Source organism: Leptopilina boulardi, unplaced genomic scaffold, assembly GCF_019393585.1.
Source record: "Leptopilina boulardi isolate dan_hultmark-lab unplaced genomic scaffold, ZJU_Lbou_2.1 LbouV2_266, whole genome shotgun sequence".
Taxonomy (NCBI): domain Eukaryota; kingdom Metazoa; phylum Arthropoda; class Insecta; order Hymenoptera; family Figitidae; genus Leptopilina; species Leptopilina boulardi.
The window spans coordinates 1,970,705-1,983,224 of NW_026137825.1; the positions used below are offsets into that span (position 1 = coordinate 1,970,705).

At 29.4% G+C, this 12,520-nt stretch overlaps 1 protein-coding gene across 1 annotated transcript in view; it reads left to right on the forward strand.

Moving 5' to 3' along the window:
* The window catches only part of LOC127281166 (neurexin-1), a 358,116-nt gene that overhangs the window by 138,664 nt on the left and 206,932 nt on the right, over positions 1-12,520 (forward strand). Inside the window, exon 8 of the mRNA XM_051304733.1 lies at positions 8,869-9,027. Coding sequence (XP_051160690.1) covers positions 8,869-9,027 — 159 coding nt within the window. The remainder of the gene's footprint in view (positions 1-8,868; positions 9,028-12,520) is intronic.

Below are 12,520 nucleotides of genomic sequence, written 5' to 3' on the forward strand. Positions count from 1 at the left end.
TTTTTCCCAAAATTTTTGAGTGTAGCTCAGCATCCGCTGGACCAATCAAAAAGTGAGCCATACATTTTTTGTTCGAAACTTTTTCCCTATTTTTTTAATGGTATTCCGGAGCGATTATCTAGTAAATTTATTTTTTCGAAAATTTTTCAGAAATATATTTGAGTGTAGCTAAGCATCCTCTGGACCAAGCAAAAAGTGCGCTATACATTTTTTGTTCAGAACTTTTTCCCCATTTTTTTTTGGTGGTATTCCGGAGGGATTATCTAGTAAATTTATTTTTTCGAAAATTTTTCAGAAATATATTTGAGTGTAGCTCAGCATCCGCTGGACCAATCAAAAAGTGCGGCAGGAATTTTTTGTTCAGAACTTTCTTTTAATTGCTTTGGTGGTATTCCGGAGTGATTATCTAGTAAATTTAATTTTTCGAAAATTTTTCAGAAATACATTTGAGTGTAACTCAGCATCCGTTGGACCAATTAAAAAGTGCGACATACATTTTTTGTTCAGAACTTACTTCTAATTACTTTAGTGGTATTCCGGAACAATTATCTCGAAAATTTAATTTTTCGAAAATTTTTCAGAAATATATTTGAGTGTAGCTCAGCATCTGCTGGATTAATCAAAAAGTGCGCCATACATTTTTTGTTCGATACTCCCGGGTTAAGACATTAGCGGTATTCCCGACCAATTATCTCGCAAAATTATTTTTTCCAAATTTTTTAAAAAATTTATCTGAGTGTAGCACAGCATCCGCTGGACCAAAAAAAAGTGCGCCATACATTTTTTGTTCGGAACTTTTTGACTATTTTTATGGCGGTATTGCCGAGACATTATCTCGCAAATTTTATTTTTCGTAAATTTTTCAAAATTTGTTTCCTAGTGTAGCTCAGCATACGCTGGACCAATCAAAAAGTGCACCATACATTTTTTGTTCGCTACTTTTTGCTAAAGACTTTGGCGGTATTCCCAAACGATTATCTCGAAAATTTAATTTTTCGAAAATTTTTTATAAATTTATTTGAGTGTAGCTCAGCATCCGCTGGACCAATCAAAAAGTGCGCCATACATTTTTTGTTCGAAACTTTTTCCCTATTTTTTTGGTGGTATTCCGGAGCGATTATCTAGTAAATTTATTTTTTCCAAAATTTTTCAGAAATATATTTGAGTGTAGCTCAGCATCCGCTGGACCAATCAAAAAGTGCGGCAGGAATTTTTTGTTCAGAACTTTCTTTTAATTACTTTGGTGGTATTCCGGAGTGTTTATCTAGTAAATTTAATTTTTCGAAAATTTTTCAGAAATACATTTGAGTGTAGCTCAGCATCCGCTGGACCAATCAAAAAGTGCGCCATACATTTTTTGTTCGAGACTTTTTGCTCAATTTTTTGGCATTATTACCGAGTCATTATCTGGCAAATTTTTTTTTTTGAAATTTTTCTCCCAGTTTTAGTGAGTGTAGCTCAGCATCCGCTGGACCAATCAAAAAGTGCGCCATACATTTTTTGTTCGAGACTTTTTGCTCAATTTTTTGGCATTATTCCCGAGTCATTATCTGGCAAATTTTTTTTTTTTGGAAATTTTTCTCCCAGTTTTAGTGAGTGTAGCTCAGCATCCGCTGGACCATTAAAAAACTGCGCCATACATTTTTTGTTCGAAACTTTTTGACTATTTTTTTGGCGGTATCCCGGAGCAGTTATCTCGCAAATTTAATTATTCGAAAATTTTTCCAAAATCTTTTTGAGTGTAGCTCAGCATCCGCTCGACTTATCAAAAAGTGTTGCATTCATTTTTTGTCTCTTAAATTAAAATATTTTGAATATTTTTCAAAAAATCTGAATTTTATTTTGACCTGGCTCAAAATCTCTATAGTTAATGAACTGTTTTTCCTTTTTAGAAAAAGAGTATCTCAACCGTTGAAGGAAACAGTTTTCCTTATCTCTGTTTCTTTCTGTTTCTCTCTTTCTCTCTCCCTCCCTCTCTACCCCCCCCTCTCCCTCTCTCTCTCTCTCTCTCTCTCTCTCTCTCTCTCTCTCTCTCTCTCTCTCTCTCTCTCTCTCTCTCTCTCTCTCTCTCTCTCTCTCTCTCTCTCTCTCTCTCTCTCTCTCTCTCTCTCTCTCTCTCTCTCTCTCTCTCTCTCTCTCTCTCTCTCTCTCTCTCTCTCTCTCTCTCTCTCTCTCTCTCTCTCTCTCTCTCTCTCTCTCTCTCTCTCTCTCTCTCTCTCTCCTCTCTCTCTCTCTCTCTCTCTCTCTCTCTCTCTCTCTCCTCTCTCTCTCTCCTCTCTCTCTCTCTCTCTCTCTCTCTCTCTCTCTCTCTCTCTCTCTCTCTCTCTCTCTCTCTCTCTCTCTCTCTCTCTCTCTCTCTCTCTCTCTCTCTCTCTCTCTCTCTCTCTCTCTCTCTCTCTCTCTCTCTCTCTCTCTCTCTCTCTCTCTCTCTCTCTCTCTCTCTCTCTCTCTCTCTCTCTCTCTCTCTCTCTCTCTCTCTCTCTCTCTCTCTCTCTCTCTCTCTCTCTCTCTCTCTCTCTCTCTCTCTCTCTCTCTCTCTCTCTCTCTCTCTCTCTCTCTCTCTCTCTCTCTCTATCCTTCTTTCTCTTGTAAGATTCAAGGCGGCGCGAAATTTGTTTAATTAATTCTCGCCGCGAATCTCCGAGTTCAATATCTTGAGAATATCTTCACTGAGAAACTAGATTCCCTTGTGAAGGGAAACTAATGAATTTCCAAAGTCAAAGTGCTTTTCCATCCGAAAGTGGACCAAACATTGTTCAAGTGAAATACGGATTTTAGCACAAATTTATATATATATATATATATATAGAAACAGAGAAAACGTAAGTAAAAGGATAGAAAGAGTATGAGTTTAAAGTCTGTCGAGATTTTAAGACAGTAATATATAATTTTATATATAAACAGTTTCGTTTTATATGGATCATTTGCTCTTCATATATTATATATATATATATATATATATATATATATATATATATATATATATATATATATATATACCCCTTTCTGAATGCTTATTTTTTTCGAGTTTCCCTACCTTATTTGCATAAGTATACGAATAAAGGGCGATACAAATTTATACATATGTGCACATCATCCGGAGAGCTGACAGCTTTAGAATAAATTAAATAAAAATGCAAATTATTCGGAATTTCATTTTTGTCTCTTTTTCTCTCTATATAAATGTATATACATATATAGTGACAGACAGGAAAATTTCCAGAGAAACGTAAGTAAAATTAAAAAAGATGAGAGTCAGTATAACTGAAAAACTGAGTTTTTGAATCGAAACCGTCAATTTTTGTGTTAAAGCGTTATTTTTCACTGAATATTTTTTTCAGATATTCCAAATATTCATTTACTTTTTAGGGTTCCGTGGCCCAGGCCCAAAAACCATAGTAACAGTTACCATAGCAACCGCTTTCATAGAAACGGTAGTAAACGTTACTTATCTTTTTTAATAATAATTTCTTACACAACTCATAAACCAAATAACGTAGTGAGGGTAAAAAAAACTCATAAATTTAGAAGCAGCAACTCTTAAAGTGATTAAATACCAAAAACTCATGAATTTATAGCTAGAAACTCAAAGAAATTAACCGAAAACTCGTAAATTTAAAACTATTAATCGGAAAAACTCATAACTCATAAACTTTGAAAATAATACAAAACCAAAGTATCATAGATTTATAATCAGTATTTCATAAAAAGTAAAAACAGATGTAAACTCATATAATCATAATTTATAGACACATGTAAATACTCATAAAATTCATATCGTTTCTTTTCATTTGAACTTATAATCATTTTTTTTTTTCATAGATGACTAAAAAAAAAATTTTTTCACTCTTTCGATTATGTAGAAGGAAAAAAGTATTTTTTTTCTTTTTTTACTATTATTATTATTATTATTATTTTCGGGTGAAGAAGCCCCTTTTGAAAATTAATTGCAACCGCAATCGCGACAGTAATCGCGCCCAAAGCCTCCCCGCAGTAGCGCGTGTAATGCCAGCTTAACGCGTTTGCGGAGACATAATCCCCAGCATAGGATGGCGAATCCGCTGTAGAACTTTTTAATTAAGCCAATTAATCCTCTTCTTCTTCTTCCTCTACCACTGCTTCTCTTTCTCCTCTCACTGAGAGTTTCCTTTTCGTCATTGAATTTTCACTTTTATTGGAATCAAAAATAACAGAAGGTTTAACTTCATTTACGCTTCAAATAAAATGTCATTTCCTCTTTTCACAGAGAGAGAGAGAGAGAGAGAGAGAGAGAGAGAGAGAATTTCCGGGTTATTCCATTTTTTTTTTATTTTTTTTTTTATTGGGATTTAATTTTTTATTTGTAATATTTTTTTTTTTGTAATTAATTTATTAACCGAAATCTAAAATCTATTTCACTCTACTATGTTAAATTTTTGACATAACCTCAAAGTATTCATAGAAAAACGAAAAATATAGCCTTGGGGTTAAAGAGTATTTTTTTGTTTTTTTGGGGGGCTTTTTGAAACCGAATTCTATGTCACTTTTACCCCATCATGTCAAATTTTTTGACATAACCTCAAAAAAATTTTGCCAGGAATACAAAAGAAAATAAAATATAATTTAACATGTACATTTTTATATTCATTGTGACGACTTTTTTGAGGTTATGACAAAAAACCTTAGCCTCAAGCCAGAATTACATTTTTTTTATACAGCTAAGAAAATATTTTTTTAAGGTTATGTCAAAATCCTAAAGTAATGGGGTAAAATTGACAAAATAACAATTTGAGGTTATGACAAAAAACTTTAGCCTCAAGCCAGAATTACATTTTTTTTATACAGCTAAGAAAATATTTTTTGGAGGTTATGTCAAAACCCTAAAGTGATGGGGTAACATTGACAAAATAACAATTTACTATTTATTATAGGCAATAGTGTTGAAAATATATTGTCAAAATATAATTGGACGGTTTAATAATAATAATAATAATAACAACAACAATACTCATAATAATAAAAATAATGTTAAAAATAATAATAATAAAAATTTTAATAATTAATGATAAAAATAATAATAAAAGAGATTAAAGGAGTTAAAAATTTAAGAAAACAAAATATACTATATGTATACATTTATATGCGACAAGAAAGGTGGTGTTTGGACGAGCCTTGCAAGCTTTGCCACTAAACCCATTAATTACCAATGTTTTTCCCCACTGAAATCCCTGTTACATTCCTGCCATAATTCACTGTCGTTTTTGCCCTATTCTTGCAGAGCTGTACCCAGAGAAATAGCCTCGGCTTGAATCACAAGATTTCTCCTATCCACACACTAAACAAACGTGTATGTGTGTGTATGTTTGTGTCTGTGTTCACTTTGACAAATTCAATTTTACTCGCCTTGCATTATATCCTTCTTCTTTCATTCTTACTTGTATTTGTCGACAATTAGAGTTAGGCAAAAAAAAAAAAAAATTAAGGTAATTAATTTAGAAAAATTTTATTTAACAAATAGAAATTGCTACTATTTTTTAAAAAAGTCGGTAATGTCAATTTCTATTTATTTTTTTTTTTAATTCGAATTCAAAATAAATAATTGTGGCACTTTTTTTTAGACTTAATGGAAGTAAATTGTACAAAAATTACAATAATACGATTTATATTTTTTAAGAAACGTAACTAAATGTAAAACTCCAACCTTCGATCGTCGAAAATGGAGAAAAGTTTAGGTATTTTTTTTTTTTTTTATTATCGAAATAGTGGTTTGGTAAAAACAATTTTTCATAAGTGGCACAAATTTTGAAAACAATTTTTCAAGCGAAATTCTTTTTTACCGGTCGAAAACAAACTTTTTTTCAATGTCGGTAATGTCAATTCCTACCTAATTCTTTTTTATTCAAATTCAAAATAAATACTTGTGGCACTTTTCTTAGATTCAATAGAAATAAATGACACAAAAATTACAATAATTCGATTTATATTTTTCGAGAAACGTAACTTAATGTCAAATTCTAACCTTCAATTGTCTAAAATGGAGAAAAGATTCGGTATTTTTTTTATCGAAATAGCGGCTTGATAAAAACAATTTTTTATAAATGGCACAAATTTTGAAAACAATTCTTTAGTCGAAAATCTTTTTTACCCATCGAAAACAATGTTTTGCTTTGTTCATTGTCGATAATGTCAATTCCTCTATATTTTTTAATTCAATTTCGAAATAAATAGTTGTCGTCAATATTATAAACGCCAAAAATTGAGAGAGAAATACAACAAAAATTACCACTATTTTGAAAATGTCGGTAATGTCAATTCCTACATAATTTTTTTTATTCAAATTCGAAATAAGCAATTGTGGCACTTTTCTTAAATTCAATAGAAATAAATGACACAAAAATTACAATAATTCGATTTATATTTTTCGAGAAACGTAACTTAATGTCAAATTCTAACCTTCAATTGTCTAAAATGGAGAAAAGATTCGGTATTTTTTTTATCGAAATAGCGGTTTGATAAAAACATTTTTTTATACGTGACACAAATTTTAAAAACAATTCTTTAGTCGAAAATCTTTTTTACCCATCGAAAACAATGTTTTGATTTGTTCATTGTCGGTAATGTCAATTCCTACCTATTTTTTAATTAAAATTCAAATTAAATAGTTGTAAATATCATCAGCGCCAAAAATTGAAAGAAGAATATACCAAAAATTACCTCTACTTTGAAAATGTCGGTAATGTCAATTCCTACATAATTTTTTTAATTCAAATTCAAAATAAATAATTGTGGCACTTTTCTTAGACTCACTTGAACTAAATGACACAAAAATTACAATAATAAAATTTATATTTTTCAAGAAACTTTGTAAAATATTGCAAAAATTATTGTTCCAACCCTAAAAAATGTCGATAATGTCAATTCCTCTCTATTTTTGAATTCAATTTCGATATAAATAATTGTTGTCAATATTACCAACGCCAAAAATTGAGAGAGAATTACAACAAAAATTACCACTACTTTGAAAATGTCGGTAATGTCACTTCCTACATAATTTTTTTAATTCAAATTCAAAATAAACAATTGTGGCACTTTTCTTAGACTTACTTGAAGTAAATGACACAAAAATTACAATAATACAATTTATATTTTTCGATAAATTTTGTGAAATATTTCAAAAAATTATTGTTTCAACCCTAAAAAAAGTGTTGGTTGCAAATTGTATCTATCTTTCTTTCTTCTTATAAAAATGACAATTACTTTGAAGAAAGTGCTTTTCCTAGTGGCTTCCATTCTTGTTATTTCCGACAGTTTGTAAGAGGTATTTGCCTGGGGATAGAAATTTCAGCGGGATTCAAACTCTTGGGATTTGTCGCATGTGAATCTTAGCAGAAGGTACATCGGATAATGGAGGGAAAAGGGAAAAGCGAAAGAGAGAGGGGGAGGGGAGGGGGTGATAGGTAAAGTGAGTGAGTAGTTCTCAAGTAAACACTAAAAAGAAATGTTTTCTCAATGGCGATTCGGTACCTTAAAAGTCCGAAAGGCTCTTCCTCTTTTATCAGACTTTGAAACGATGGATTCACATCGTAAACCTTCCTCCAGTCGAACTAATGCCGCATTAATTATTTAAGCCATCTCACTCTATGTGAAAAACGACCTCGTCGCACCCCTCCCACTTAAACCCCCTCGAGGTCTCATCCCCCCCTTTTAGCAATACCAGAGAGAGAGAGAGAGACAGAGAGATGGGGTTAAATCAATAAGAATCGTCTCCTATTTCGTGCAGAGAAATACTTTTCAATTTAAAAAGCAACACTCGATTTTTCAATGCCCCAAACTGTTTTTCCTCTGTACATTCTGTTGAAATTTCCTTCTATTCTTTTCGGATAAATTGATTCTTTAATGAAATTAAAAAAGAAAAGAAAAAAAAAATTCGTAAACAAGGAAAAGAAACGAATTTCTCTAGTATTCTTTGTTTTTTAGTTTAAAAAAAAAAAAAAAAAAAAAAAATGCTTTTTTGATGAAAAAAAAACTAGACAGGAGAGAAAATATGTAAATCTGGATTATTTTTTAAAGAGTTTGAAAAAAAATTGCGTTGGGTTAAGAAGTGAGATTTTTCTCATTTTCCAAGATAAGGAGTTTGGCCTGTGGATTTAGGATCGTTTGCGGAAAGCTGGGGATGATTTAGGACATTTTGGGGTGTCAGGTGGTTTCGACAAACGAGGCTAAGTCAAGGCATTAAATCGCTTTTATAGTTTGAAAGCACTTACGCCAGTTTAGAGAGAGAGAAAGAGAGAGAGAGAGATTCGAAATACAGATTAGCTATTCGCATTACTTAAACAAATTAAACATATACATATGTATATATATACCTTTATTTTACAGTAGAAACAACTTTTAATCGTATTACATTAAAAAACTTTCTAATTTTTTTCACGAAATTTATTTCAAAAGTTAATAAAAAAAAAATTAAATATTTAAAATTAAAAATAATTTTTTTTTTATTTATAATACTTAAACTATGTTTAAAAAAAAAATATTTCAACTACAAAAATCAGTTGAAAATACAAATCAGTAAAATATGTGAAAAAGAATTGAAAAATAAAAATTTTAAATATGTGAAAGAGACAGATTTTAAAATCTTGACGAGTAAGTGAAGTGAAAAGAGGAAAAAAGTAAATCGAATATTTATGTAGTGTACAATAGTTTTAGAAAAAGAAAAAAAAATGCGTATGAAAACAAACCAAATTTTCTATAGTCGATAGGAAAAAAAAAAAAAAACTCCATTGAGGAATGGTTGAAATAAAAATGTCTGGAAGCTTTTATTTTTTTATTTTTTTTTTTTGCAAAAATATGTCATTTTAAAATTTGTTTGGTTTTCTTTTTATGTTTCAGCTGTCAGCAAACGTAGATGGAATTTATACAGAACATGGTCATACTGCTGGCTCTTTCACAAAATTGGCGAGTGATCGACTTTTTGTTGGTGGCGGTGCTGATGCTCGATCTTTGACAGGAGCCAAAGGGATTAATAATTTTGTTGGATGCCTTCGAAAAGTAAGTTTAATTCTTACTGTTTTTTTTTATTAAAAAAAAGTTAAATATTAAAAAAAAGATGTCGAATTTAATTTAAAGAAAAATAATGAATTTTAACTTTATCTCTGATTTTAACCCGTTTAACCCTAAATTGGGATTTTAAAACCCTCATTTTAATACAAAAACTAAGTTTATTAACTATGATTTGAACAATAACCATTAAACGAACCCTAAATTTAACCCTAATTTTAACCCTAATGATAATAGTGATATTAACCCCAACACTTTAGAGTTTTGTAACCCTGAAAACTAAATCTAACTTTAAACCTAATCCTAAGGATAATTTTGACACTAACCCTTACCAAAACCCTAAGTTTAACCCTGATTTTAACCCCAATGACAACCACGCCCTTAACCCTGGGTTTTGAATTTTTGTAACCATAAAAGTTAAAATTTTAAACCTAATCCTAAGGATAATTTTGACACTAACCCTTACCGAAACCCTAACTTTAACTCTGATTTTAACCCCCATGATAACCCTGATTTTAACCCTGACGAATATGTAACCCTGACGCAAAAGAATACTCTAAAGTTAATTCTAACTATAATTTAAACACCGACTTTAAAAAAAAACCCTAACTTTAACTCTGATTTTAACCCTAATGAGAACCCTGCCCTTAAACCATACGATTTTGTAACCCCGACACTATCCTTGACTCTAAACATAATACTAACTAGAACTTAAACTCTAACTTTTAAAACAACGCTAACTTTAACTTTCATTTTAACCCTAACCCTTACCCTATTTCTATAACCCTAACCCTATTTTTATAACCCTAATCTAACCCTAATTTCTAATCGTATATTTAATTCTAACTATAACTCAAAGTCTAACGTAAAAAAAAACCCTAACCTTAAATCAAATTCTAATCCTTATAATAACCCTTAACTTAACCCTGAAAATTTTGTAATCCTGATTTTAACCCTAACTTTAAATTTAATTCTTATCACAACTTGAATATTAACTCTTAAACGAACCCAAACTTTAACCCTTATGATAACACTGGCATTAACCCTAACCCCTTAGGGTTTTTTTGTAACCCCTGACGCTTACAAAAGACTTTAAACCAAATCCTAACTGTAACGCAGTGACTAAATTTTAATCAAAGTTTAACTCTGATTTAACCCTATACCTACTGATAACCCTAATTTTAACCCCGACGATTTTGTAACCCTAACACCCTAACCCTGACTTTAAATCTAATGTTAATCATAACTCTAACGTAACCATTTCTTTAACCTTACTCTCTAATTCTAATATTAACCCTAATCTTTAACCCCTTAGGATTTTTTAACCCCGCAGCATAAACATTAATTCTTAAGCAAATCTTAACATTAAATCTAATTAATGTTAATGTTAATATTTTTAATTAGTTTTTAATATTTATTGTCATTTATTAATAATTACTAATTACTAATAATATTTATTAATATTAATTAATAAAATCAAATGAAATACTAAAATTATTAATACCAAAATAATTTTAAAAAATAAAAAAAAAAAGTTGTAATTATTAATTTAGAAAAAAAAATCTTGCACTCCATCCTAATTAATTGTACAAAAATTCATATACATACATATTTAATAAAATCTAGAATTTCATTGTAGTAAATTCATTTAAATATAAATGAATCAAAAAGATAATTAATCGAGACCATTATTATTATTATTATCTATCTATTTAAATGAGCTGTAATAAATTGTAAAAATTTAGCGGAGAGATGAAAAAAAAAATTTATAAACCTTGTTTTTTTTGGAGGGGGGGGGGGGGGGTGAAAGAGGTTTTTAACGAGTTGTCTCAGGGAAAAAAGTTTTTTTTTTTTTTTAAATTACCATAATTTGACACGATTTATTGAGATTTTTTTTTAATTCAAAAAAAAATATATATATAAAGACGATAAAAAAAAAAAAAGGGGGTGGATAATTAATTGGGCCACAAAATGTCGGCATGCCCATTAGTATTCGAAATGAGAGTGCCTGTGGTCACGCTAAAGTTGCCCTCTTAAAAAGGCAATTACGAATGGCCGTTATGCATTTCTAATTTGCCAACCTTATATACTATCCCTTCTCCCCTTCTCTTTTTTTTACCACCCCCCCCACCTTTCTCTCTTTCTCTCTTTCCTAAAGTTACCTGCCCTGAGGTGCTTCTCAAACCAACACACACCACACTATTTTCATCCTTTTGCGACCTCCATTGCGCGGTTTCACGTTCTTTTGCCAACGATTTTGAGATATCAGATTTTATTACAGAGTTCTCATTAAAAGATAAAAGGGGGGTTCTTTACCCTTTTGTCGTCCATAACACAATATGAAACGCTCCTTTTGTCTGGAAAATATTTTCAATTCTACGACACTTCATTAGATATTATCAAAAAAAAAATAAATAAATAAATAATAATAAAAATAATTTTACTTTAACCTCGTGTGCACCGAGAAAAAAAATATTCTTTATTTAAGAGGATTTTTCTTATTTTAAGAGGATTATTCTCTATTTAAGAGGATTATTCTCTATTTAAGAGGATTCCTCTTATTTTAAGAGGATTCCTCCTATTTTAAGAGGATTCCTCTTATTTTAAAAGGATTATTCTCTATTTAAGAGGATTCCTCTTATTTGAAGAGGATTATTCTCTATTTAAAAGAAGTGTTCTCTATTTAAGAATATTCCTCTTAAAATAAGTGGAAAATAATCTCCTATGAAAAAATAACATTCTTGATTCAAGAGGATTTCGGCAAAAGGAATTTTCGTCTATTTTTTTAAGAATATTTTTTTTTTTGGTGTGTATTGAAAAAAAAATTATTTGATTCAAGTAATTTAATTTCTTTAAAAAATATTTACTTGTTTTAAATATATTTTTATTTGAATTCAAAAAATATGTATTTTTTAAATAATTTGAATTATTTGAATCAAATAAATCGTATTTGCGATTCAAGTAAAATTATTAACTAAATCTAATAAATGAACACAAATAATAAATTATTTAAAACAATTTAATTTATTTTACACAAATATTTAATTTTTTTTTTTTGATACACAAATAAAAATTATTTAACACAAATTTATTTTATTGATTCTAATACACTAAATTCGTTAATATCAATAATGCATTATTTAATATTAATACATTATTTTATGAAAATAAATAAAAAATATTTCGATAAAATAATTATATTTATTTAAAACAAAAATAATGAATTACTTAAAACTATTCATTTATTTCACTCAAATACATGTTTTTTTTATACACTGAAAGTAAAATTTATTTGATTCAAATAATAGATTATTTGACTATTATCAAATAAATATTTACTCGAAACAAATAATTTTTATTTAAATTAAATAAACTGTATTTTAACCAATAATTTCTGTATCTAAAACAAATACCATTGATACAAATAATAATTATTTGATACAAATAAATATTTAGTTGATACGAATAAATATTTAGTTGATAC